Genomic DNA, 24,088 nt, shown 5'->3' on the forward strand with positions numbered 1-24,088 from the left:
AAAAGATTTGTATTAATGTATCAAAAAGATGTTGTGTAGAGTTTGAAATCTTTTTCATGGGACTAATGTGACAGTAACAGTTAATCTGTGTGTGTGTGTCTGACTTACAGCTGCAAATGTGGGCAGAGCAGCTGAGCAGTGTTTGTTTTGTATGTCATTTCCTACATGACAGCCGGAGACAGCTGTGCTGAGGAGCCGGGAGTTAGAGCCAGACGTTAGGTTCACTAAGAGCCGTTCTCGACTGGCTGCTACATGGTTAGCATGTGTGGTGCTTCAGTCTGGTTGGTCTCTGTGGAAAATGTTACTACTCGTAGCTGTAGAAAGCGAGTCGATGGCATCAAAAAATAAGGAACCAAAACACAAACGTCACTGTGGAAGAAGAAAAATGAACAAATCGGGGCCATTTTTACAGGACAATAAGTTAATCATCAAAGTGACTTCAGGACAAAGCTCCACAGCAAAATGGTTTGATTCTATACTGCTCAAAAAATTAACCCTTAAATCACACATGGGATCTTGGTGACTGAAATATTCAGGTGTAAACTCTTTATTCATATGCATTGTGTAATTTATTAAGAACAAAATGCTCCAACAACGGTCAGCAACAATCACTCAAAAACCACGCCGAAAAGTTAAAATTGTTCCCTTAGTTGTTTTTAGTAGTGTAAACTAATGCCATAAGAATCTGATTAAAACCACACAAATATGTTCTTAAAAATATTTTATTTGATGTGAAAAAACCATCCATATTTGATCACAACAAACATGTTATCTTGTGCTAACTGCAGACTCCTGTTAGTGTTTTAATTAACCTCCATTTCATACGAGCCCCACACTACGAGCCCCACACTACGAGCCCCACACTACAAGCCCCACACAAGGTCAAAATCTATTACATTTATGTAACTTACATCTGCAAACAGGAACAGCACGACTGACCCGACACAGTAAATGTGTCAGTTTTTCTTTACTCGCTTAATTGTGACTGTTAAAAATCAAAGATTTTCAGTCCTAATGTATCAAAACATAAAATAATATTTTGTCCAAGTTTTTCCACTGTGAACACCTGTGACTTTAATTGAGCCATCATATTAAAAAAAAAGCAGACTGATGTCACTATAATCAGAATATAAGCGAGGAGAAATGAGCTGGACAGTACCACTGAGTGTCTACAGCTTGGCCTCTGACACACTGCTGACACTGTTAGTTTTTGCAGTCTTGCTCTTCAGAGGCAGACTGAAGCCGGTTCCTGGTCAAGTACTGTCTGCAGGAGCAGAAGTTGTGGTAGTAAAAGGAGGAGAGGCCGGCAATATCTGTGGAGATGTAGGGAAAAACCTCTGGAGATGCCTGGTTATAGTAACTGATCTGGAAAAAAAAAGCACAAAATAATAACGGTTTGTTAAGATTATATGTTAAGGTGCTAAAATGGTTACTTCTCTCACCAGTGACATGTTGTCTTTGGTCTCCAGTATGGTAAATCCAGCACACAGAACCTCTCCTCTCTTATAGCCTTCAGTGGGGGGGTGTGTGGGCAGGGACACTGAGCGTAGAGCGATGACATATGGATCTCTGAAGAGAAAAAACAAAATAAAACAAAAACCATCAGTAAGTCCTGTAGGATGGAGATGGATGACCTTTGACTTTCAGTGAGACTGTACAGCTGGTTCTACTGACCTGCTGCCACATGGCTTCCTTTTGGAAGCCAACAAGATGAAATCCTGGAACATCCCTTCTGCCTGATTGGCTGCAACGGGGGACCCCATCACGCCATGACGGACCGACGGAGCCACCACACGATATATGACGTCATCGTCGTCTACCCACTGAATTAGCTCGCACATCCTGGTTAAAGAATTGCATACAATGATGAGTACACTGTTAAAAGATCACTGACATACTGACTACACAGCTTAAAGACTGAGGCTGCATTTTGGAAAATACACATATTCATGATTTTGCTAATCCCAAGTCAGAAATTCTTGGCAGATTGATACGACAGACTACACAGCTGTCACCAGCAGCCACTCTCAGCTTTCTGTATCTCACCCACTGAGTGATGTACAGTGGCATACTGTGGGGAGACTCAAGGGAAAAAAAACAAATAAATAAGGGGCTGGGTAATGGGGGCCATTACCCAGATCTCATGATTATATGTGAGGGTTAGGCCACACTCCACCTTCCCATCAACTGTATATAAGATCCTAAGTTATTTAAATTCCCTCACTTGTGGGGCAACCCCTCTCCTCCAACAGAGAGAGAGCATACCACCATTTTCCAGCAGAGAACCATGGGATCAGGTTCTCCTCCCAGCTGGCTGAACACCGTCACACTGATGAAGCCAGCAGAGCTACAGACACAGCCACCGCTGCTCCCAGCTGGCTGTCAGCTAGTTCCCAGTCGCAAGGAAGTTCAAGAGCTCCTCAAAATGGTCTTTCCACCACCCGTTGGTCATGGGATCTGGGGCCTAAAGAGTAGGGTTGCGAATTCAGCTCAACTTTAGAGAATGAGGATGAGGAACCTGGAGTGATCTTAGAGAAGAGCTGCTGCTCCTTTGTGTCAAAAAGAGCAGTTGTTCAGGCATGCTTCTTGGGCACCTCCCTTTGGAGGTTTTCCAGGCATGCTCAACTGGGAAGAGACCTCAGGTTAGGCCCAAAATCCACTGGAGAGTTTATACATCTCGTTTGGCCTGTGAACACCTCGGGATCCCCCAGAAGGAACTGGAAAGTGTTGCTGGGGAGAAGGACATGTGCTTAGCTTCCTGCCACTAGGCCTAACTTCAGATAAGACAAGGATGATGGATAGATGCATGGATGAATTTGGTAAAATTTTAAGTAGCGTGCATCAAAGTTATGCTGTGAAAATGGAACAAATGCAACAAATGTGACCTCAAACAATTTGAAAATATACCTGTTGGGTGATCAGCTCTGACCAATACCAATAAAGGGGAAGAGGTTCTTTTGAATTGTGGACAGATGGACGGACAAGAAGGGGCTTGTTGTTTTTGTATTTTTTTTTTTGTAAAAGATAAGAGGATGGATGGATGGATGGATGGAAGATAAGAGGATGGATGGATGGATGGATGGAAGATAAGAGTATGGATGGATGGATGGATGGTCAGTCAGTCTCAGTCTGTCTTGGCTGCGTGCTGGCACCTGATGTGATTTTAAACTTAATGTCAATGATATCTCAGCACAGATACTGACTATAATCATGTCTGGTTCACTTTTAAACCACTTTCATCACCTGAACTGTAAACACACTGTGCTGATTCACGTCAGTGTGTGCTGTCCATCAAAAAGTGTGACCTGTCTCTGTTTGGCTACACTCTTACAGCTGCCTGCCAGAAACCAGAGTCCAGACTCATCAACAAACATGATCGCTGGGCCTCAGAATAATGTAAACATCATGACATCATGAACTTTAACCACACTGCACAACTTCTTGTTTTTGAATCCATTATTTGAATAAAGGCAGTAAAAACAGAAAGGAGCAGTAAGCTGAAAATGAACTGAGGATAAAACTCTTAAAGCGCTTTTTTAAAGGACACCTCCTAAAGTTTGGAGTGATTTCCTGGTTTCAGAAGGTTGTTGCCCTGGCCCTAAACAGGACCGGTCACATATTACACTCTGACCTAGATAAAGCACACCTGCAGAGTCAGACGCTAGCATTGCCTCATCGGTAGAAATAGCTTGTTATAGAAGATTTGCACCAACTGAGTGTCTTCCTGGACGTACAGCCCAGTTCAAAGCCTCTAATAATGTTTCCATGAGCTTCAGTTTTGGGCTTTGACACAGAAATTACCTCCAAAATGTGATCCCAATAACATCTCATTTATAAGTTAAATTATGCACGCCTAGCTACCACCTACAGTAGCAACTGGTTAAGATGACCCATTTTTATGATGTAAACAAAATCCACCAACCTGATTACAAGTATCTGTTTGCTAACAGCATGAATAGGCCAAACAATATGTTATTATGGGCATGTACTTGTTTTTTAAAATATGCTGCTTTGCTGCCAGTAAACCTGTCCATGTTTTTGATTGGCTATATGCTGCCAGTGAATCCAGCTTTGATAACCACCCCATGTGACCACTTAGCCTGACTGCTGTTAGGATAAGTGGAGCCAGATAAAGAAAAGATATCCTAGGTATGCAGAACTTGCATCATAATAAAGGCCTCAGGTCACGCTTTAACAGATTTGTCACAAAATGTGTTTGTGTGTGAGTATTACTTATAATACGAGTCCCAGCTCGGTCTGTTGCTCAGCTCAGCGAGTAAATCAAAGGCCCTGTGAGCAGGAACGTCCACCTCACATTCAATCTTGAAGCTCAGCATGGACTTCTGCTCCAGGGTGTAAAGACAAACCTGGGAACAAAACATTACATAAAAAACTCAGCTCCTCGTGTACAGCAGGAGGGGAAAACCTCACATAAAGAAACAAAAATGCTTAGAAGAAAGCAGATACCTTGTCTTTCTCAGAGTTGAGGCACCAGTTGTTTCTAGCTGCCAGCATCTTCAGAGCTGAGACATTGTTGTAGCTCAGATACACCTAGAAGCACACAAGCAATTTGTCTCCCTGTTTAGAGAAAATGAGCACTAATACAATATTCCACAAAAACCCTGTAACATTTTAAACTGCACTGGACTGTCAAAGAAGAAATATGACGAACTCATCTCCAAAGCTCAGTGTTAGTAGAAGGCATGTGAGGATCAGTGTTCAAAGATAGCCTGGAAACATCTGGTTCTTTGGAAGTAAATGAAACGAGGGGTGGCTTAAGACAGTCCTGTATTTTAATCAGCTAAATTCATATTCTACAAAGTAATTATGGACTCAAAGATCTGTACTAGGGCATGTTTAAATGAAATAATTACAATCTATTTTACATCACTTTAATAGATAAAAGTCTGATTTCTCTCCATGCGGGTCCATGTGGACCAAAATGAGCAGTAAATAATGTGATACTGTGACCCGATGAGTCCTGACGCTTCTCCTCACCTGGTTCATGGGATCCCAGGGTACAGACAGAGGGACCTCCCCCTGTTTGTGGGAAATGATGTACTTCCTAAAAACACAAAAGAATTGTAAGGATGCTGCATTAAAACAGTGGCGCTGTAGGCTGATGTCTCAGCAGGAGAGCTGCTGTGATTCTCAACATTATAAAGAGCTGCATTTTTTTTTTTTTCTTGAATTTTAAGCAAAAATAAACCATAAAGAGTAGACAATTATACCTGTCCAGTCTGATCTTTTTTCTGGCTATTGCCTCTTGGAACCTCCTCTCTCCTTCCTGTAAATAAGAGGGTATGGGTTAAAAAGCTTCATTCATATATAGTTATGTTTCTTTTTTTAAGTCTTTGCTGCCTTGCAAGTACTCAGATCTTTCAGACTCCAGCAGTCTGTAACACAGGGACAAGCTGAAACATCAGATGACATCAGTGAGATTGTTTATCTACAAGACAACCATTTTCTACTCTTCTTAACTAGTACGCTGATCTTGGGGTATAAATTGGTGGAGTGCACTTTTAATTAGTGGTGGCTGCCTGTTTATGTTGATAATGATGATCTCACACTATAGTAACCCATGGAGTAAGCGGCCCACCTTTCACCCTGTAACTGATACCTTTATGTTTGTCAGAGTAGGTCAGCGTGATAATGGCTGCTTCAATCGACACAAAGGCCGCCAACTCAAACTTGTTAAGTTTACAGCTCTGATCTTTGTTCAGCCAAGCCTTCATACCTCCTCATTTCCAAAACAAATAAAACAGAAATTAATAGTTAATCAAGCGTGTGTTTGTTTTTAAACAGCTTTATGAATTTTTATAGAAAGTAAGGTCACTTGGGAGCTTAATAGCTTAGCAGAGATATCCTGGATCTTAGAAGAATTCAGGCTGAAGTAGATTTGCATATTTTTATTTATTTATTTACAATTCATTCATAAAACTACCCCCATTTTATCAATTAGAAAGGAAGCAACATATTTGTTTGGCAGATATTAAATTTTCTCTGCATCCTTTGCATGGTCCAAGGACACTGAAGCATCTTAAGCTTCTTTCTATAGGGTCTAAAATGATTACCTGTCACACACACAAACGCACACATACACTGTTTGGGGTATTTTGCCCTAGAACACGGGGCCATGTGGACTGCAGAAGCTGTTGACTCTGCAATCACCCGCTCAACCTTCTGAGCCACAGCTGCTCCAAGTTTCCCTGCTGCCATTTGGAAACATGGGGCTGGATCGTAGAGGCAGGTAACACCATCTCTCCACTTTCTATGAGTTCAGCTACACAATGGCTCATTAAATCCGTCCAACTTCAAGTCAGGGGCTTGGTCGCTTAGATTGAAAGCTATGCCACAGCTGCCTGTTCCAGCTCACCTCTAATTCAAGCTACTGAAATGGACCCTGTTTCCATGTTTGTGGTGTTGGTGCTTTTTTGAAAGAGTGAAATTCTAGTATGTTATTCTAGTCTGTTGCTTAGCATTAATTAACTGATAAGTGTGTCACACCTGGACAGTTTATGGCTGCAGCATGCTAAACAAGCTTGTAACAACTTTCCACCTGAACAGCTGTTACTGTTCCCACAGGGCTACGGTCCTCTCACCAAGGGTTCGGGCCGTATCCGTGGTAATTTGCGTGGCTTCCCCCCATCATCGAGCACCTCAAAGGTCATGAAGGCTGAGTTTATGTGTCGGTTAGCCCCCTCCTCCTGGTAGGCCTCTGCGCGCACCCCCACCTCCATGCTGCAAGAAGCATACCACATCAATTTGCAAACCAGCGATTCTTACGTCTTCTGTGCTGCACCCTTTTTTTTTTTTTTTCACATCTTATCCAATCCTATCTTTATGAGTGTTCTTGGATGCATGAATACCTGTTTCTGAAAGCATTGTTCACTATAGCCTTCAGCAGCACTCTGTCTCCGACTTGAGAAGGTCCTCTGAAGGTGAACATGTCGATGGCCCGAAGAGTGGGGTGAGCCTGACACAGACGACTGCACACGAGCACAAAGATAGAAATATAAAGACACATTGAGTTTTGTGTTTCCCTGACATACACCCACAAGATACTTGCTGTCAACTACTTGGGTTGTCTCACTCTGTAGCTCTTATATTCTTGAACCTAATATGTAGCTTGAAGGCATCTGGAGAATTCCTTTAATTTGGCACAAGTTGGACTGACCTGGACTAAAGAATAAACTGATTAGAACATGGCGGTCAAAGGTCACAGTGATATGCTCTATTTTTGTGAATGCAATCCATCAATACTCAAGGATCAGTGACTTGAACTGGGCTGTAACTCCAACTCTAATCTTGGGTATATAAATTTCACACAAATGCCCACAAAGGCTGAAAGGTCAAGGCGGGAGAGATGTGGTCAGCATGTGCAGAGTATCAAGTAAAAATACAAGAAAAGGAATGTGTGTGTGTGTGTGTGTGTGTGTGTGTGTGTGTGTGTGTGTGTGTGTGTGCGCGTCTATACCTGGCAGCAATTGTAGCTACATTCACCATCCAGGCCATGATCTGTCCTCCAAACGTATTCACCTGGTATTTGAACACACAGACAGTGAAGCTCAACACTATGATGACACAATGATATACTGAACATCAACAGCAAATTCATCCAACAACTGGGACCTCATTTATAAAGTGTGATCGTCACACTTCACTTCACCATACTGTTTCTAATTTGGTGACTGTCTCTGGATTTAACCAGCTATCGGAAACCTTTAGATGATTTTTTCCCCCAAAAAATGACTAAAACAAATCTATGGAAAACATTCTACTGTTCCAGTGGAAGAGGTGGTGTTATTAGATAGTTAGTATCTCATTATATGCACAAACACATAAGATGACCTTGGTCTTGAATATTTATCCATCCATCCATCCATTTTCTTCCATTTATCCTTTGCAGGGTGTTCAAGAAAAATATTTATTTTGTTATGAGGTGAAATGAATATGCGCCACAGATCTTTACAAAATCAAAATTTACTTTGAAACACAACAGCTAAATGACATCATATGGGTTAAAATTAATTCAGCAGTTAAATCCCTGTTTGACTTCCAGCTGGCCTGACTATTACTTCATGCCATTCTGCTTTCTTTCACTCCATTTCCCGACATTCCTATTAAACAAAAACGTGTACTGTTTGTACACACGAGTAATAAATGAGAGCCCAGATGTTTAGACTCACACCAGGTTGCTCACAGCAGTTTTGCTACTAATAGTAGGACAAAAAATGGAATCCAATTCAAATATTCTAAGTATAACAGTACCAGAAAGAGTACAATCTAGTCAGTGAATAACTGCTAACCTCATCCTGGCTCAGTAAGACAAAGAGATAAAGTGGCAGACAGAATTGTACTTTAATAACTCACCTGATGGTTTGCATGTGGAGGTAGAACCAGCTCCACACTCTCCACCCTGGTCCTCTCGGCTGCCACTGCATTGCACCCTGGTGTGCTGTCAGCTGATACAAAAACAAGTCAAGTTGGGACGTTCAGTCAGTCTTTTATGTAAGGAAACTACTAATTTGAGGTTTGAAATTATACAGTGTTAAGATATGTAGCCAGTAATTTAGTGTTAAACTATCTTGATCAGTGATATCAGCAAACAATGGAACACATTATCTGCTCCCTTTGGACTCGCCACAGTGGATCATCTGTCTGCATCTCACCCTGTCCCAGCATCCTCTTCTGTCACACCAGCCCTCAGCATGTCCTCCTTCACCACATCCATGAACCTCCTCTGAGGTCTCCTTCATTTTCTCCTGCCTGCCAGCTCCAATATATCCACTACCTCTCCTCTGCACATGTGCAAACCAGCTCAGCCTCGCCTCTCTAACTTTGTCTCCAACCTGAGCTGTCCCTCTGATACACTCATTTCTAATCTTGTCCATTCTGGTCACTCCCAGTGAAAATCTGAACATCTTCAGCTCAGTCTCCTGTCTTTTTGTCAGTGCCACCATCTCCAAACCATCCATCATAGCAGCGCTGACTACCATCTTATAAACCTTCCCTTTCACTCTTCCTTCTGGCATAAATCCCCCCTTACACTCGTCTTCACCCACTCCACCCTGCCTCCACTCTCTTCTTCACTTGTCTGCTGCTTTGAATGGCTGACCTCAGGTATTTAAACTCATCCACCTTCACTATGTTCACTTTTCCTCCTTCTCATTCATTCACAAACACATATTCTGTCTGGCTTCTACCAACTCTCATTCCTCTTCTCTCCAAAGCATACCTCCACCTCTCCAGGCTCTCTTCCACCTGTTCCCTACTCTCCCTATAGATCACAATATCATCTGCAAACATCATAGTCCATGGAGACTCCTGCCTGACCTCATCTGCCAGTTTGTCCATCACCACAGCAAACAAGAAGGGGGTCAGAGCCCATCCCTGATGTAATCCCACCCCCAACTTTAACCCATCTGAAACGCCTACCACACACCTCACCACTGTCTCACTGTCCTCGTACATGTCCTGCCCCACCCTCACACACTTCTCTGCCAGTCCTGACTTCTTCATGCAGTACCACAGCTCCACTCTTGGCACCCTATCATATACTTTCTCTAGATCCACAAAGACACAATGAATTTCCTTCTGACCTTCTTTATACTTCTCCATCAACACTCAAAGCAAACATCACATCTGTAGTGCCCTTTCTTGGCATGAAGCCATACATTCACCTCTCTTTTTAATCTAGCTTCAACAACTATTTCCCATCATCAACTCATCAGCTTTATCCCTCTGTAGTTCATACAGCTCTGCACGTCACCCTTCTTCTTGAAAATTGGTAGAAGTGCACGTCTCCTCCATTCCTCAGAGATCCTCTCACTGTCCTAAATTGTGTTAAACAGTCTGGTCAAAAAGTCCACTGCCCTCCCTCATAAACATCTCCATACCTCCACAGGTATGTCTTCTGGACCAACTGCCTTTCCACTCTCCATCCTCTTCATAGCTGGCCCTCACTGCCTCCTTACTAATCCTCTGCTATTCCTGATTCACTAACTGTCCTCCTCGCTCTCATTTTCTACGTTCATCAGCTCCTCAAAGTTCTCCTTCCATCCTCTCAACACTCTGTCTTCACCCTTTCTCCTTCCTTAGTGTCCAGCATCACGTACATCCTGAGCTTTTTCCTTTGCTTTTGGCACCTCTCTCTTTGCCATATGCCTTTCTTAATTTACTGACTAGCCCACTTTTCCTTGTCTAAATTCCTCCTTTCCTGTACTTCCTCATTTCACCATCAAGTCTCCTCGTTCTCTTTCAGAAGATCCTTCCCTTCTTGAAATATGTGCTCACCACAGCCATTTTCATCCTTTTTGCAACATCCACCCCCATCTGTCCTCCTGCCATTCTCTCCTTAATACCATACCTACACAACACCTCCTCATTGCTTCTGTTCCCTTCACCTGCATGTTCATTAAAGTCTGCTCCGATTACCAATCTTTCCCCACTGGGGACACTCTCTACCACTTCATTCAACTTAATCCAGAATTTCCTCCTTTTCTTCTAACAGACATATGGGGCAACTGACCGACCTGTGGGCACTGACAGCATTCAACATCATTCTCTGATTTCCAGCTTCAAACTCATGAGCCTGTCTGACACTGTTCACCTCTACAACACTATTCTCACACTCTTCAAGATTACCTGTACTTCAGGTGTATATCAGTCAACTCTCTCCCTTTACCAGTCAAAGTCCCTACTCTCACCTCCACATTCCTGACTTTCCTTTTCTCTCACTACCTTCTAACACACCTTCCCCTTTTCCTCTTCCTTTGTCTTGGCCCAACAGTAGCACAGTATCCACCGGCACCCCGTTGGCCAAAAGCACCGGAGGCCGTCGTTAACTCAGGCCCTGAGCAATCCATTCTTTATGATCCGCATGTTTGACTTGGCCAAGATTTTATGCCAGATGCAAATCCTGACACAATGCTTGCCATTTACCCGGGCTTGGGACTAAGTACTAGGAATACACTAGCTTGTGGCCCCCTGCTAGTTTATGGCTTTATTTGGGAGCATAACAATGATACAACTGGCTAGCAAGTACAAGTATGAGTTAAGTATGAGCTCACTCGTTTGCTGTTTTGAGCAAATTACATCACACTAAACAATTCAAGCTGTCCGCCTCAGCTTTCTCATCACTGTGTCTCTGTGTTTGAACACAGAACTTCATGTTCAGGTGCTGCCCTCTACTTTAACTCTTTACCGCTTAAAAGACTTTTAGGAACTGAGCAGTTTCTGTCATATTTCAGGCCTGCTTACAGAACAAAATGTCTGGGTTTGCATCAGAAGTTTGAGGGTGGTCTAGCAATGAAACTACTAGAGTGGTACGCTCCATGCTGGGATGTGACAAGGTGCATCAAACCTACCCTGCTGGACGGAGCCATTGGAAAGTAAATCATTGATGATGTCATCGTGCAGCATACGGACCCTCCGCCTTTCAGCTGCCACGCTGTATTCAACCTGCTCCTTCTCAGTGCCAGGAACAATGGGCTTCAAGGTCACCTGTGAGGTGAGGTGTCAGGAAATACAAGACACACACTTTGCTGCACAGACCAGACCATGACAGCACTAAAAGACATGAAGCAAATTTCTATAGATTCTCATTTGAGTCATATAACACATAAAAGACGTGCTTACATTTTTCTTTTAAATTGTGATTTCCATCTAATTATCAGTAATATGGCAAACTTCCACACACTCCTCAAAGTGTCTTTATCATGACCGTGACATCCTATGCTAATTAACACACTCCATACCTTTTGTCCTGTGCTTGTGCGCTGAGTAACAAAGGTGGCGTAGGCGTGGCAAACCCTCCAGTGACGATCAGAGAACAGGTCCTCACAGCTCACCTGTATGTCTACCTGAGGTGGAAGATGGAAGGGTCAATACAGTCAATACATGTTAAGGTAAATACACATTGTTCTACTACAGTAAAAGTAGAAGAAGCTGAATGAATGGTGTTGAATCATATCATACCATTCTCTCATTGTGTGGTCTTTACCTTACAATATAAAGCACCCTGAGGTGACTGTAAGTGGAAACTTATCTGTGAACTTCACTGACCTCCATGCTGGTGTTAAAGGCTCTGTTGACCTTTGCCCTGATGTTCACCACCTGACCCACACTGAGCAGGGACATGCAAAGGAGTTACTACATTGAGACCAACCCTCCTGCACACACTCACACACGCCCTCGCTTACCCAATGGTATGTTCAAAGTGGATGTCATCCATCGACGCAGTGACGCAGGGACTTCCAGCATGCCTCTCCGCTGCCCACATGAAATAGAGAAGTCATTACAACACGCACTACATGCTCACAACTGAAATTACAACATTTCAGCACACACTCCTGAGAAACTACAGGACTCACCAGCGAGGCAGGCGGTACAGTCTATCCATTTGAGCAGCTGTCCCACGCTGAGCTCCTGCCGATGGTTGCTGTGACAGGGCATCACTATCTGACTCATCTTCACTTCTGTCAGACTGCAGTTCTCTCCTTCTTCCTCTTCCTCCTCCTCCTCCTCCAGATTACCTGAAACTTTGAAACTCATTTTGAAAGCTGTGGAAAGAGATTAAAGCAAAGATAGTGGAGTTAACAGTACTGTGCAAAAGTCTCGAGCCACCCCTCATTTCTTTATATTTTGTCTCCGATGGGCCAGACTTCCTGTAATAATTTACACTGGTCTTGAGCAACAGGAAGGCTTTTTTGTTTAAGTTGCTTAAAACTGACCAATGAATCATTCAAGCATAAAAAAGGCATCACTGAACCAGTGTTGTGTCTACACATAACAGACAATTTAGGAAAAGAACCAACTTTAAAATGACTGAAGGGTTTCATCAGGTAACGCTGATGTTTGGATCTCAGACCTGTTTAAATGTTGGTTGGTTCTCAAAAGATACCAAAGCAGAACTGGCTCCACATCAGCACATTATCAGTGGAAATGAAACTTTAGATCAGGGTGTCTATGCTGCATTTTCACACCTCTAGTCTGAAGATCTTAACATGTACTGTTATTCCAACACAGGGCAGGTTCTGGGGCTGATACCAGTATTTTAAAGGTATAAAGCATCGTTGGATATTGACTGAAAATGTTATGTCATTATGCTTTATTTTCACAGGTGCATGTAAACAGTGAACATCCTTCCATGTTCAATACTTCATACCTCGGCTTATGAAGGAAGGAGCGTATTTTCAGATTAGCCGTACATGTCTGAACTTTTTATTTTGCTCAAACTGGAGTTGGTGTACTTCCTGCCACAGCAGATTCAGACTACCAACACTTTTCTCCACAGATTAAAGGAAACTCTCAAAGGTAACCCACTAAGCAAACTTGGTTTTGAAGAAGTTCTTCCTTCAAATATGTATTAATTACAATAACATTTCAAAGGAAGTAGCAATTTTCTATTAAATATTTTAAACCAGAAGCACTAAAGAGAGCTGAACGGTGATATACAGGACTCTGTGCAGTTCTATGAAAAACTCATGAACTCCTCTGTATATCAAAATATTCAAGAGTCATCTGTGAGACCATCTGTCCAACAGCTAAAGCTTGGCTGAAATTGGGTCTGCAGCGGCCACGTCACCGTCCAAAACCTGACTAAAATGCTGTGTGTGTGTGTGTGTGTGTGTGTGTGTGTGTGTGTGTGTGTGTGTGTGTGTGTGTGTGTGTGTGTGTGTGGCTGCAAACCTCAATGAACAGAAACAACATTGTAAAGAAGAGTGGATAAAAATTCCTCTGCAACGATGTGAGAGACTGATGATGTCACACAGGAAATTATTGCTTTATGTCATCGCGACCAAAGAAATGTTCTATAAACTACTGAATTATACTGCATAGAGTCCTGCAAACACCCCCCCCCCCCCCCCACACACACACACACATAACTATAGATCTATAAATCACCAGGACTAAAATCTAGATACAACTGATGGTGGCTGTGACGGTTGTTTTCTTCGTTTTGTTGGTCTCTGTATGATTTCAGAGTATTTTCTTAAGATGCAATAAAATTGATGTTATGCTGCAATAGGCCTAGGCTGTTGGGGGAGGGGGGGGGGGGGGGTTCCCATGATGCATTTCTTTTTCATTCACCTCTTTTCACTCATTTCATTTATTTATACAAGACAGCCAGTGAGCAACACAGGACTGTTATTCGTCTGACTGGTAAAAAGGAGCATGTGAAACATGCAGATCCAGACTTGTTCCTACTTGTTAAAACTCATCTCTTGCATCTTTACTGAAAAGGAGTTCAGCCAAGGACAGTCTGGAGATGTGGCTCGGGTTAATGACTAAATGCAAAAACAAAGAAGCAGGGGTGATTCCAGAGGAGAGCAGCGAGGGGTGGTCATGGGAAAAAAATCAGAAAATTCTACAAAATACCAAATAAATACTAAACCAATCCTCTGGAAGACTGGATGAAAATAACGCTTAAGTACAATTCCAAACTAATTTCAGGGCCTTCACAGCCAGTACAGTATAAAAGCTGAAGATGGCTTCTGGGTTTTTCATGTAACACTGAATAAAAAATGAAGACATTTCATAAATCTTACCTATTCTGTGTATCAGAGAGGACTGTCTGAGGTACACTCATTGGCTAATGTGTGCTTTAACAGTCACATCCAACTCACTCGGCACATCTGGTTTCTCAACACCAAGATGGGGAAGGTGAATATGCTCAGCTCGAGGCTTCAGAGTGGGACCAAAGTGTGATGTCACGGTGGCTATGACCATCTTTTAATTACAGTCTAACCATTCTTGTTAATTACCTGGCTCTTAAGTTCATGTTTAATAATGACAACCGGGAGATACTTGGCTGTTTCCACTGCTGGGTGGATGGACCGCCGCTCTTACGTTTGGGCTGTGACACAGCTGAGCAGTTACACAAGCTGGTCATGCACTATTGACACAACAAGAAGCAGCGTTTGCCGAGTCTAAGCTGCAGTATACGATGAATCTTCACACTATAAATTGTGAGTTACGTTTACGACACTGTTAATGATTGCGACACAGTTACTGCATCAGTTTCCTGGACAATAACTCATTTTGTTTTGGACTGGAAAGCTTTGTCACAATAAGCTTCTCACAAACAACCATAACTCATAGAGAGTCATTGTAGGAGTGTGTTATAGCGCTGACTGATGGGTCGCTACCAAACACACAGTCTGCTCTCAGATGCTGGCGTGTTTTCTCCTCATATGAACAGTGATGCGTTCACGTCATTGACCTGAACGCTACATACCTGTAGTCTGCATGTTTAACTGTCAGCTGCACTCTCTCTTTAAACAAGAGTCAGTGGCTCCATATGAAGAGCAGTACATTTGTTTCCTCCTGCACGGAAAACACACTAACAAAGACCGACGGCTTCGCCTAGTAGTCTAAAAACTAGATTTTGCTGACCGAACTTCAGAAATGGACAACACCTCTTCGTTCAGAAGGTTTGCGTGTCTTCCCAGTCCCAGTACACCGCACTTGATAGCCAGCTTGGTTACCCGGTTAAATTAGCTTCCTAAACTCACACCGAAATAAAACCACAGTTAACTTGAACATGTTAGTTTACATTAAAATACACAAACCTGGCAGCGGCCACTCACAGCGTCAAGCACAGCAGAGGGGTGTGAAACGCGTTCAACACGTATATGGCTAGTACCTTTCAAAATAAAAGCCCCCCAAACGTACTCTGGTCCAGCTGTTTGTGTGTGATGTGTTAGCTCCTCTTTGAGACCTCGAGGGGGAAATAATTATATTTGAAAGTAAACTGTGGTTTCCCGTCTATAGAAGTATGCTGGAAGAGGATATTTTGAGAAAAGTGGAAAAGTAAAAAAAAAAAAAAGTAAAAAATTAAATGCAGAAATACAACAGAAATAATGTAGAAAAGCATGAAAGCTAGGTTTACTATAGAAAAAAACACAAGCAAGGATTCCATGATTTATGACTAAAGTAGTAGATGTAGAAATAGGTCCTGTCACTCCACAGCCATCTTTAAACACTTATTTGGGCCATTAAATTGATGTACATATTGACTGTAGTATTATGTAAATGGTGACTGGACATAAAAACTGCATGTATTGAATCATCAGAAAAATCTTAATGACCTGTTTCCCCTGTAAGTCATAGTAAAATCACATCTTCACTGTAGCACTCTTTGGGTGCCCTGTCTCACTTTTAATGTCTGTGGTGAGCATTTGTATCTTCAGCTAGTCTGTCAAAATTACAGACAAAACTATAATTTAACATGAGCTTTGGAGAGGAAAAAGCAACATACCGTGATAACCCATTGATTTACCTGTTTGCAGCTCCCACTGTGGGCTGTAAGTCTCCTCAAACTGCTCTACTCCTGTTACTTGAGAGCTTCTGTCAGGATGTGCTCATTCTATCAGATCATCGTCTGCCTTCACATGCATATGAACTTGAGTGGCATCCCATTCTTAATCCATAGGGTTTAATATGATGTCGGCCCATCCTTTGAAGCAACAGCTTCAACTATTCTGGGAAGGCTTTCCACAGGTTTAGGAGTGTTTATAGGAACTTTTGACCATTCTTCCAGAAGCACATGTGTGAGGTCAGACACTGATGTTGGATGAGAAGGCCCGGCTCACAGCCTCCGCTCTAATTCATCCTAAAGGTGTTCTGTCAGGTTTAGGTCAGGACTCTGTGCAGGCCGGTCAAGGTCGTTCTTTCACACCAAACTCCCTCATCCGTGTCTTTATGGACCTGCTTAGTGTGCTATTGTGCAGTCATGTTGGAACCGGAAGGAGCCATCCCCAATGATCCGGATGGGTGAGTGAATAATTTTTGCAATATAGTGTATCTCAGTAAGACCTTCATTTACAGCACTAATTTGATGTGGCAGGAAAAATATGTCTAGGCAGAGAAAACCTGTTACTGCTGTGTACTCACATGAAAAGTACTAACGGCATTAGAGTTTAACTATGAGAATTTACATATGAACAACTTAATAAACTTAATGAGAAACAAACTGTTAAGAAAAGCAGCTTTTATTCAGATGAAATGTGGAGCGCAAGAAGCCATATTCAGAAGTTATTAAGCTGGAGATGGAGTCTGTGTGTGAGAATGACAGAGTTCATTCTAGTCAGTTTGAACTGTCCATGAAACACAACAAGCTAAAGGAAAATGAGTTGTTTTCATTAGATGCTGCTTTACAAGCAACTCACTGCTAATCGTGTGTCCATCCACACAAACACACAACAGATTTATGAGGTGTGCAGGAGGCCTATACAGCTCCATGCAGGTACAGTGCCAAGAACTTCCTGAATGTTTCAGGCTTGTATCCTGCCAGACCAGCTGGTATCTGCAGGAGACACAAAGCAACCAATCAGAATCATTCCCCTGTGGCTCATTCCCCTCCTAGTCAACAATAGACACACATGCAATACTTGTGTGAAAAAGCACGACGCACTAACTGTTGCTCGCAATAGAGTGCAGCTTAACAATGCATCAAAAGTGCTAAAACTCCATGCAGACTATTACTGCAGTCTACAGTTACTGTACTGAGGTCTGATCGTCTCTCGGACTTGTCAGCACATAGGCTGCTAGCTACACAGCTAAAGTTACTGAAAGACTTCTACCAACAAGGTAACGAATACAACTACACTACTAAATTCATAGTGAAAACTACACAGCTGAAATCACAGAAAACCACAAAAACAAACAAAAAAAAAAAAAAAAAAAAAACATAATTTAGGTAAAAACTTGTTTTATGTAATAGCTAGCTGCTAGCCTTTGCTTTAAATTAAAAAAAAGAAAAGAAAAGAAAATGCTGAGTTTTGCTCCTAATTGTAACATTAGATAAATAAAATATTAATGTACATGATGACCTGATATTTCAGTTAACTGTTTCACATAATTATCAAAGGCAGCAGCTAAACTTGAGGTAACAAAAATAAAAGCTCAATGCTTGCTAAAAGGCGCTAGCTTAGCATATCTCCTTAGCCACCATCTGATTTTCAGATTCTGATGGATTCCATGTATTTTGATATATAGGACAATTACATTTATTAAGTCTATTTCTCCAAATCCAAATTCTTATACTGATTTTACCTCAAATATTAATAGTCTTGCCATAATTTTCTGCTTTAACATTAGATGTGACATTTATTTTGGAGATCGGGACACATTCTCATACAAACTACCACATACAACCAATACTGTGCAAATGCAATCTCATTCATAAATATAATTATTGAAATAATGGTAACAGAATCAACTCTATACCTTCACTTGCTTCTTTTTGATGAGCGGCCGGACTTTTGCAAAATCATACAGCTCAACATCTTCATCCAGCCACAACTGCAGGTGAACAAAATGGGGAAAATAAAACTGATGTTGGATTTTAAGGTTTCATTAACCAGTATTCAGGTGAAAAATTATGGTTCCAATATCTTCAAAGCAGTCTGGAGTCACATTCATGGACTAAACTAGTTTGCCAAGTTACTGAGTTATAAAAGCTTGTTCCAGTCCTGACTCTTCACTGCCAGAGGAAGCTTGGCTTGTAGACAGCTGTTAGTGGTGTGGAGCCAGTTCTGCTTTGGTGCCATACTGACAGGCTTTGAAACAGATACTTAGCGCAACAGTAAGAAATTAATATGAACTAAATCATAGTGAACAAATTCAATGTGCTGCATCTGCAAATCAATAGTGAATTTCTTGAGTTACATTGTAAATGGACTGCATTTACAGCTGAGGTCAGAATTTTACATACATTCATGAATGTGATGGTAGTTTAAGTGAAATGTTCTTTTTCCAGGGTGGAATGATCATACAGCACACATCTTTAATGACAAAAAAAATAAATCACGGGTGTTCTCCGATCCACACAGGATTAGAGAAAATATTTGGGTTAAATGTCTCTTGTTCCACCTCGACCACATGCTTTTGTTAGCCGTCAACAAGCTTCTGGCATAATTCTGGCTGGATATTTAACCACTCTTCTTTGCAGAATTGGTAGAGTTAATTTAAATGGATTGGTTTGAAAGCCTCATCTTTATTCCTCCATATATACCTCTTGTCATTGTAGCCAAATAGCTCAATCGGTCTCATCTGACCACAAAACGAGCCATTTGGCTTGTCCATGTGGGCATCTGCCAATTTCAGTCGAGCTGGAGTGATTTTGGAGTAGGGGCTTCTTTCTTGATCAGCACTCTCCCAGTCCCTGGTTTTATAAAACCCGCTTCACTCTGTGGACATTTACAGCCAGCAGTTTCCAGCCTTGGTGGTTCCTGAACATCCTAACCCATTTCCTCTCATCTAAGGGTGACATTTTGGGTCTTCTTCTAGATCTCAGCAAAGTGGTGATGCAGATAACTTGTACTCATGTACAGTTGTTTGAACTGATGATCTTGGAATCAGCAGTTGTTTAGAAATGGCTCAAAGAGACCTTCCCAACTTGTAAATCTACAATCCTCCTTCGAAGATCTTCATTGAGGTTTTTGGACTTTCCATGATCACTAACAAGAAGTTAATATGCTTTGGCCTTCAGCACAGCTTATTATGGCTTAAGTATATATTTGAGCCTGTATGTATAATTTTTGGGGCAGCATGGTGGCGCAGTGGTTAGCACTGCTGCCTCACAGCTAGATGGCCTGGGTTCGAATCAATCTTTCTGTGTGGCGTTTGTGTGGTTTCCTCACACAGTCTCCCACACAAGACATGCAGTTAGTGGGATTAGGTTAATAGGCCCATAGTGGATGTGACTGAATGGTTGTCTCTGCCCTTCACCCTATGACAGCTGGGATAGACTCTACAGTGCTCTAATTGTAAAGCTGTACAATCATTCCAACCCAGAAAAAAACTGGGAAATCATTCACACCCATGATCAGTGTATGTTCACTTCTGACCACAACTGTATATAGCACAGTATTAACACCAATTCTCTCACACAGAGCTTACCTGGTTTTTAATTCCGTCATCTCCTGACAAGTCTGTGGTATTCAGCTGGAAAACCATAAACTGGAAAATTCTACCGTTGGTCCCGATTGCCTGCACTGTGACAGGACGGTCCAAAACTCGCTGGGGCTGAATCTGAAACACATTCGCAGTGCAAGAAAAAAGGATAACTAAGAAATGTAATATAGTTAAACAGAGTTAAATAGTCATGCTTTTTGGATACTCTTACCCCGTATAGCTTGTGTGCACGGGCCAGAGCGTTTCCAAAGGTGAACATGATCATCTTGGTTCTGAACGGCTCAGGGTGGAGCTTACAGCGAGGATCGACTGACTCCAGGAAGTAAAGCGTGTGGGCATGAGGGTAAGGGTAGTCGCCTCTGAAACCTGATTCAACATGAGAGACTTCTGTCACTGAGGCATGACGAGCAGACATAACCACACTGCTTGTGCTACAGGGAAACCTGGATCCATTAAAATAGCACTTCCATAAAAAAGGATGAGGACTGGGCAAGCGCTCACCTGTGCAGTTTACCTCCTCCTTGTACACATGTACCTTCTGGAGGTCAATGGTGGGGGAGACAGGGTAGAAGGTGTCCAGGATGTGATCTGCTGTGTCGGCCACCTCCTGTTTACCAGAAACCTCTGGGAGAGGATCCATGCTGTTGTGCAGTAAACCGTTCTGACCCCTTATCTGGAAGAGGTCCTCACCTGAGGAAGTGGAAGAAATGTTTGATTTAAGTAGCCATAACTCATAGTAAAAACTATCTTGCTAAACACGAGCAAGTACAATAAGCATGAGGGTTCAATACCTCTCTTCCATGTGGCTGCCAACGAGTAGTTCTCTTCAAGCATCCTCCTGCTGATGGCCGGGTGACTGGACTGTAGAGTCGCACACAGATGCAGCAGGTTGAGGAGCAGAGTGTTGCTGAGGAACGAGCAACAAAGGGAGAGTTATTTTAGTTCACAAGGCAAACAGTTTATACGCCTTTTAACTTTAACTTTCATTGTGAACAATGTCATAGAATCATTAGGCTGAGGTTTACGGCACCGTTGCGATTTTATATCATTTGCTAAAGTCTTTTGATTTGTCAAGGAAGCTTCTCAAAATGCTACTCCACCAAATACCTAATAATGTCTCGGACTCACACACTGTATACAAAAGCTTTCAGATCGGAAAAATGAAACCAATGTGAAAGTGCTTTAAACCTGCTTCCTTCAAAAACACATGCTGTTTAATCTAAATCGACAAGGACACAGTCTGATGCAGACACCGTGGATGAATAGTCATTACTGTTGTGCTGCTTTGAAGTCCACCCAGAGGATGCACCCATAGTTGATAAAGTGTAGTCTAGTGTCTCTGTGGATGCACAGTCACAAGAAATTGGCAGGCATGTGGAAGTTTGCACAGAGACTCGCACTCACCATGCAATGACATCACAGACCCCAGCGTACTCATGGGCAAGGAAACTAGGCCAAGCTATAAAAGAAAAACCCTCCTGATGAGTTTATGGTCAGTCTGAAAACAAGATGAACTTCCCATTGAGTCTATGGAGACTCAAGACTTCTGCGTCGGGTCTTTGTGTGGTCTACGTACATAACTGGTAATCCCCTCTGAACCCTACACTGTAACCTGATGTGCACCTCTCAAGAAACCTAACTGCATGTCTGGTTCACGCAGCCTGCAAAAATTGTGATTATTGTGGAAGTCTAAATCAGGCCAAACTCTCTTTTGTGGCCAGCCTCCAGCGGCCACTTGGCTCAAGCATAACTGTAAGCAAGCAGACTATTACACACATGCATATGCATAGCTGTCACCCAACCTGTATTTCTCTTTACGTGGTCGATCCTCTGTCGTGTCCCAGAAGCGAGCATGTCTGATGGCGTTCTGTACACGCTCTTCCTGATTTGGTATCTGATTTTCGGGATTCTCTGCAAGGGAGAGGATCTGTGGAGGGAGACCTGCAATCACCTTGGTTTTGGTCAACCATGCAGCCTGACGCACACCTGAGAGTTTGAGAGAGGAAGAGTGCAAGTGACAGAAAATAAATGAGAGTTTTCATGAATCAGACCTGAATGATGATACGTTTCCGTTTAGCAACAACACAGACTTTCAGGTTTTTCTAAGCTTCTTTAAAGTAAAGTTATTCTGACATTTACTTTTACATTGTGAACATTTATTGAAATCTTGATCGTAAAAGAAGGTGCAGACACATAAGCATGTGGTACGAATTGGTGGGATTTTGTGATTAGGCCCATCAATTAGCAACCGAGCATCGCCTGAACTCATTTAGACCTAATGTACACTGAGCATCATTCATATATGCCCAATACTGGGTAGTTTAATCACAGCAGTGACGTGCTTTTAGCGTCATACAGTTTGTTACCTTCCAGCGCGCTGGTCCTCTGGTTGAATATATAACACGGTTTGTCTTTATACAACGCCATTTCGTGAGCAGGGGGAGACTTGTAATATCGAGGGTCCTTGTAGTCCCTCTCCCAGTCCTTGTAAGCAGGCTTAGCCAGCCCCGGGATATAGTGCATCCTCTCTTCGTATGTGACCATCTCCAGTCCGGGGATTTCGACCTTCTCCCTGGGTTTCCGCGGAGGGGGGACCTTGGCTGTAAGACAGCGGCTGACAGTGAGGTGTCTCCGGGCCTGCAGGCAGCCGGCTCCCCCATGTGCCGACAGCCGTCTCAAATCCCTCACAAAGGCGGTGTGAGAGAGCAGCGGAGCCGCCGTTTTTAAACACTGAGCCGTTTCACAAAACATATCGCCTCTCGTTTTGCTTCTTGTTGAGTCTTCAAGAATAAAGCGGCAACTCTCCCCTAACTCATTCCCTGTCAGTAACTAAGCTGTAGGACACCGCCATGACACTTCTTCTTCGTCTTTCAATCTGTGTTGAATTGTAAACAACGGAGTACAACGCCACCTGCTGTTGCGTTTTTTTAATGCTGACACCACTCGTGTGTTTCGCAGCTTGTGAAGCAAATATATATATATATATATATATATATATATATATATATATATATATATATATATATATATATATATATATATATATATATATATATTTTTTTTTTTTATTTATTTTTTTTGAAAAATAAAGAACAGAACAGTATAACGAATTACAATATGGTGTCATAACGTCCGCCAGGGGGATACAAGTATTGAAACAATCATTTACAGAAACATATTACATGAATACATTAAAGAGAGCACATAAGGAGCAAGTTTTAATAGCTTTAGTACTGGTGGAGTTTCTAATAATTTTAATATATTGTTTGACCTCATTTTAAAAAATGGAAACAAGAGGTATTTGATTAGTGTAGAAGCATTTGTGAAAATGCCTTTTGGCTAAGTATATAATAAGGTTAATAATATAGTATTAATTTTTTTTTCAGTTACTGGGTAATCAATGAAGCCAAACACTACGTATTCAAAGCAAAGGGAGACATCCGGTTCAATAAAAGTAGAGATTAAAGTGCAAATATTTTTCCAGAATTGAGAAGAGAGGGTGCAAGATCAAAATAAATGGAACATGTCTTCTGAGCTTACCTTACAAAAAGAGCAAATAATATGTATATTGTTGTTTTAATGCTGACTATTAAGAATATGGCTTATATGCTACAGTTTTTGAGGTGGGCAGCTGAATGTATCCTGACACTATCTACTAACCCTAACTTAATAAAATATCTATTACTAATATGATTTTTAATTAAAGTAGGTTTTTATTTCAGAGTTTCTCCTGGAGTAAACATTAAATTGACCCAATAACTTTAATAAGCTGCACTGACTCAAAAGTCTGAATTTCTGAAGTTCTGTCTCTGTGCTCACAGTTTCTGAAACATTATGAGTGTCTCTGAAAAACAAACTATGCAGCTAACACTGTTTAACCCTAAAACATCCAAAGTACTGATTATTTCCCTTCATGTCACAGAGACATTAAATACAGATGCTTAGATGTAACTGATAAAAAGAGTGTTGCTCTGATTGCAATAAATCCTTGGTGTTTGTTGTAGATATAATAACAAAATGAGTGTACACAGCAGGCTTTGTGTTTTTTACAAGAGGTCGGCATAAAATATGTCTGGTGATTCAATAAAAGTGTGTTTAAAATATCTTTCATCATCTATATCCTACTGTCCCTAGTAATCTTCTCCTCCACCTAATCCATGAACCT

At 41.8% G+C, this 24,088-nt stretch overlaps 2 protein-coding genes across 2 annotated transcripts; both read right to left on the reverse strand.

Moving 5' to 3' along the window:
- Positions 1-706: 706 nt before the first annotated feature.
- Positions 707-15,656, reverse strand: acot11a (acyl-CoA thioesterase 11a). The gene is made up of 17 exons (XM_030750988.1): positions 15,576-15,656; positions 12,375-12,563; positions 12,204-12,273; positions 12,067-12,127; positions 11,760-11,864; positions 11,370-11,505; positions 8,374-8,465; positions 7,478-7,539; positions 6,870-6,989; positions 6,603-6,741; positions 5,232-5,287; positions 4,999-5,065; positions 4,468-4,551; positions 4,234-4,367; positions 1,675-1,842; positions 1,443-1,569; positions 707-1,365 (listed from the first exon to the last, which is right to left on the reverse strand). The coding sequence occupies exons 2-17, from the start codon at positions 12,553-12,555 to the stop codon at positions 1,204-1,206; spliced, it is 1,764 nt and encodes a 587-aa protein (XP_030606848.1). The 5' UTR covers positions 12,556-12,563; positions 15,576-15,656; the 3' UTR covers positions 707-1,203.
- Positions 15,657-16,981: 1,325 nt separating this feature from the next.
- Positions 16,982-22,788, reverse strand: mrpl37 (mitochondrial ribosomal protein L37). The gene is made up of 8 exons (XM_030752080.1): positions 22,290-22,788; positions 21,726-21,909; positions 20,715-20,830; positions 20,425-20,613; positions 20,135-20,289; positions 19,909-20,040; positions 18,235-18,309; positions 16,982-17,311 (listed from the first exon to the last, which is right to left on the reverse strand). The coding sequence occupies exons 1-8, from the start codon at positions 22,672-22,674 to the stop codon at positions 17,234-17,236; spliced, it is 1,314 nt and encodes a 437-aa protein (XP_030607940.1). The 5' UTR covers positions 22,675-22,788; the 3' UTR covers positions 16,982-17,233.
- Between the last annotated feature and the right edge of the window lie 1,300 nt (positions 22,789-24,088).

The sequence above is a fragment of the Archocentrus centrarchus genome, chromosome 17 (genome assembly GCF_007364275.1).
Source record: "Archocentrus centrarchus isolate MPI-CPG fArcCen1 chromosome 17, fArcCen1, whole genome shotgun sequence".
NCBI lineage: Eukaryota > Metazoa > Chordata > Actinopteri > Cichliformes > Cichlidae > Archocentrus > Archocentrus centrarchus.